At 31.2% G+C, this 3,869-nt stretch overlaps 1 protein-coding gene across 1 annotated transcript; it reads right to left on the reverse strand.

The window, feature by feature from the left end:
- Positions 1 to 647: 647 nt before the first annotated feature.
- On the reverse strand, positions 648 to 3,210 carry LOC107166139 (uncharacterized). Its single transcript, XM_015514683.2, has 7 exons — positions 2,686 to 3,210; positions 2,275 to 2,513; positions 2,038 to 2,101; positions 1,718 to 1,967; positions 1,529 to 1,658; positions 1,355 to 1,454; positions 648 to 1,274 (listed from the first exon to the last, which is right to left on the reverse strand). Exons 1-7 carry the CDS (start codon positions 2,777 to 2,779, stop codon positions 1,168 to 1,170), a joined length of 984 nt encoding a protein of 327 aa, XP_015370169.1. The 5' UTR covers positions 2,780 to 3,210; the 3' UTR covers positions 648 to 1,167.
- Positions 3,211 to 3,869: the final 659 nt, after the last annotated feature.

The raw sequence follows: 3,869 nt of genomic DNA on the forward strand, positions 1-3,869 counted from the left end.
AATATAAGTTTGAACAACGAATATAAATAAACAATGTAGTGTAAAAATAAATTAATCTTGATACTTCAATATTGTAGCATCGTATTCATGGTGAAGCCAATTGGTAATGTATTTTTTGAAAATAGGAAAATACATATTAGCCACTTCTTTGGGCATTATATTATGTATGTGTCCCAACAAAATCATACATTCATATATACACATATAATGAATTATAGTTTATACTTGTCTTTAATGCTTATGAAAAATTCTCCTTCAATCCTACCCATTATTAATAAACTTGCACAACAAATTATGAGACATGTATTCAGATGGCTAGTTATAGTCAATTGAACGACTTTTATTATAAATGTTAAATTTACTTTTGTATTTAGGTACCTAAATTGTTTCTAGCTAACATCATACTAGTATTTATAATCAATGACAATTAATATAAGTTACAGCATAAAGTTTTCAATGTTATCATTATGTTAAATATTTAAATTACTTATAACAAATTAACAACAGTCACAAAATACAATGGACAATTTATGACTTGTGTAACCACATGCAATATAAGATATAAACATTGTTATCAATTTATCATTAATAATACAAATTTACAGATAGATATAACTATGTAAGCACCATAAAAATTGAATACACAATTATTAAAGACAAAAAACATATAATTTTATTATCACTTCAATATAACACTAGACTTTTTTACATTATTTTAATAATGGTTTTAAGTGTTTTAATATTTAAAAAATATAGATTGACTAGCCAAACCACAAGCTTAGACTGTGAACAATGTCTATTTCAAAATTGTCTAATTTGATTTAACAAAACACTATTAAATAGTACAAAAACATTCAAATTTTAAAATTTAGTATGCTTCTCAATTCCAAATATATGATTAATAATTAAAAATAATTTAATTTAGTAAAACATTTTAATAAGTATAGGATTAAAATTAAATAATATTAAAATAATAACAAAACATTAGGGCGTAAGATACGCATTAAATTTATGTATCACAATAAAAATGGAAGGAACATAATGGGATTTAGCGAATATTTGGCAAAATAAATAGACCCAAAGTAAAACAAATAAATTAGAAGTAATATTGAAAAATGGAAAGATAAGTTGAAAGAAGACATAACATAAATAAATACAACAAACAATTTATTCGACTTTTGAAAGGCCGTTTTCAGTCAACAAGTTGTCACACTTTTTATAAAGAGACTGGAGTGGTACATGTAATAATTCAACCAATTCTGGAAAACGTGGCTCTGTAAATTTCAAATTAAATATTTTTAAATAATTATTAAAATATAAGATATAATTGTAATTCATTATTTTTTTAACTAACCATTTTCTGGATTAATAATTCCATGTCTGATCAAAAAATCAATAATTACAGGGCAACTAGTAGTCTTGAAGTCTGGAGACAAAATTCTGTTCACAGTTTCCTAAACGATTACTTTTCATAAGAGCCGAATAATAACACAATAGATAGTAAAATATATGGAAAATAAATACTAACACTCGCAGTCACCAATTCAAATTTTTCTACTTCATTATCTTGATTACGTGGTACAAAATCTGGAGGTAATTCTAAATCAAATACAAATTCTGTATCGGGAAACAATCCTCGTTCACTCTCATAAAAGAAACTGAAACATAAAAAGTATACATTCAACAGAAAATCAATGTACATTAAAAAATAGCTTACGACACAGTGCCAGCTGATTGTAAATTTTTCATAAGTTCTGCAGTCAATGATGCCTCTTCTTCTCCTTCTTTATGAGCAGTATGTATAACACTGTTCCCAACCGATAAACCTCCAGCAACCATGTTATCCCACTTTCCAGGCCATGTCTGTTTAGTCAAAGATCTCTGTTGTAACCAAATACATAATCCTTTTTGTGGATGGTTCACATAACCATTTATGTCGACACCATAATTACAAATCCCAAATAGACCTAAAAATAAAATAGCAAATTCAATTACGTATTCAGATAAAAATTGTTCATTAATTTTTGGGACATTTACAAGTAGCAGACCGATCCATTTTTAGCAACGGCTGATCAGCAAACATTGTCCGTACTTCATAACACTAAATTGAAACATATTTCATTAGTTATTTTTATAGTCTCACAATATATCTTTTCATAAGAAATAATTAAAAAACTAGGAAATACAAAATTGAAGGTTGTTATCATCATGCTGGTAAAATCTAAATAGAACAAAAACTGTTAATGGACAAAAGAAGCATGTATGTGTTAATACCTCATCCCTCCACCCTTTCAATGTTATAAACAACTTTTTTTCTTTCATTTCTTTAAGTACAGACTCAATGTTTGCAGAACGTTCATCGTAATCCCTGAATGCTGGGTTCAGTGTGACACTATTGGGGTTGACGATAAATACATTTGGATAGCGGCTTAATTCTACTGTCACGGTAGCCTGGACCAACCCGACTTGAATGCCGTCTACGATGAATGCGCGGCATTCTTTTTTCTGTAATCCTGTGTGTTGACAGAGGACGAATGTTAGTGGGTACGTTTTATAAAAAATTAAATCATTCAATGGGTATGGTTATAGGTAAACTAACTACGATAGGACACACTACAATGTTACACGTATATTATTAAAACACAACAAGCACTGGCACATGGTAAAGAGAAGAGACACACGTACCGTTCAAGTAAAAGCTGTTGAACTTGTGCGCTAGTTTTAAAAACTTGGACATTGTGCGGTGGTGGTATGTGGCATGTGTGGTAGAATCGTTCATCACCGAATAAATTACACAATTGTGGTATCACCGCCACCGCCGGCTCAATACGTCATCATCAGCATCATCTGACGACGGTATTTAACAGTAATGACGCGACGAATCGTCCGTGAACCTGATAGAAGTGATGTCAATATTATTAAAGCGAAATATCGAAAGAGCGACCGACGGGAGCGACACAAGTCATACGCTCAACGCTAGTCGATGTGGGCACTGACGATAATAAATAATAATAGTCAATAGACAATTAAACAAAATATATTGTTATTAATGAATATTATGTAGTTGTTATAATGGAATTCACTGCGGTCGGAAGTCGATCAACGAGTAAATAACATTAAAATATTATTTTTATTTAATTATTCAATTAATTATTAATATCCATAGACGATAGACATATAAATATTTAAATGTTTATGTTAACATCGCATATTCGCATACTTGCAGCAGCTGGTATTCGCGTTTGGAAATGCGATATAATTATTGTTAGGTGATAAGAAATAATGGGTGAACGTTTACCAGGTAATGGATTACCAGAGGGTTGAAAATTGGCGCAATACACTGAACTTCTAAAATACGTCACTAGTCACTACTCACTGTGTCATACCTAGGCACCTTTTTTTTTTATGTTAAATCACTACATAGAGGCAGTACTGTTTTCACATTGCTTAGCCCCCATGCAGCATGGTTTATTTATAGAAAGATAAATATATACACATAGGAGTAGTAATAACAGTTTGGAGATACCCCTTCCCCAGCTCTCTGGTGTGTATGCGAATATCCCCATTATCCTGTTATGACTTTACAGATCTAGCAACTTTGGATAGGGATAAGCGGGGTTGGCCCGCTGTATCCTCATACAGCTATTTATATACATAGTATATACAGAGGTTAAAGTGGGAAAAAATTCCAGAGGGGACTAATGTTTCCAAAAAGTTTTAAGCGTTCCATATATAATTTTATGTATAATGTCTAATGTATAAAATCCTAATTTGTTAAAGGGGACGCTTTTTAACCGCCGTCAGAGGTAAGGGGACTGAGTCCTCCTGCGCCCCCCCCCCACTTTAACCCCTGAGTATATATCTCCGGT

This window comes from Diuraphis noxia, unplaced genomic scaffold (genome assembly GCF_037042655.1).
Source record: "Diuraphis noxia isolate RWA-SAM2 unplaced genomic scaffold, SU_Dnox_SAM2 contig0004, whole genome shotgun sequence".
In the NCBI taxonomy this organism is placed as follows: domain Eukaryota; kingdom Metazoa; phylum Arthropoda; class Insecta; order Hemiptera; family Aphididae; genus Diuraphis; species Diuraphis noxia.

Bases quoted from the DNA above. Each gene is read 5' to 3' on its own strand.
- LOC107166139 (XM_015514683.2), bottom strand. From the start codon at position 2,779: ATGAACGATTCTACCACACATGCCACATACCACCACCGCACAATGTCC. The intron at 2,514-2,685 runs GTACGTGTGTCT...GTCAACACACAG, and splicing joins CAACAGCTTTTACTTGAACG to GATTACAGAAAAAAGAATGC. The intron at 1,659-1,717 runs GTAAGCTATTTT...TTTATGTTTCAG, and splicing joins CAATCAGCTGGCACTGTGTC to TTTCTTTTATGAGAGTGAAC.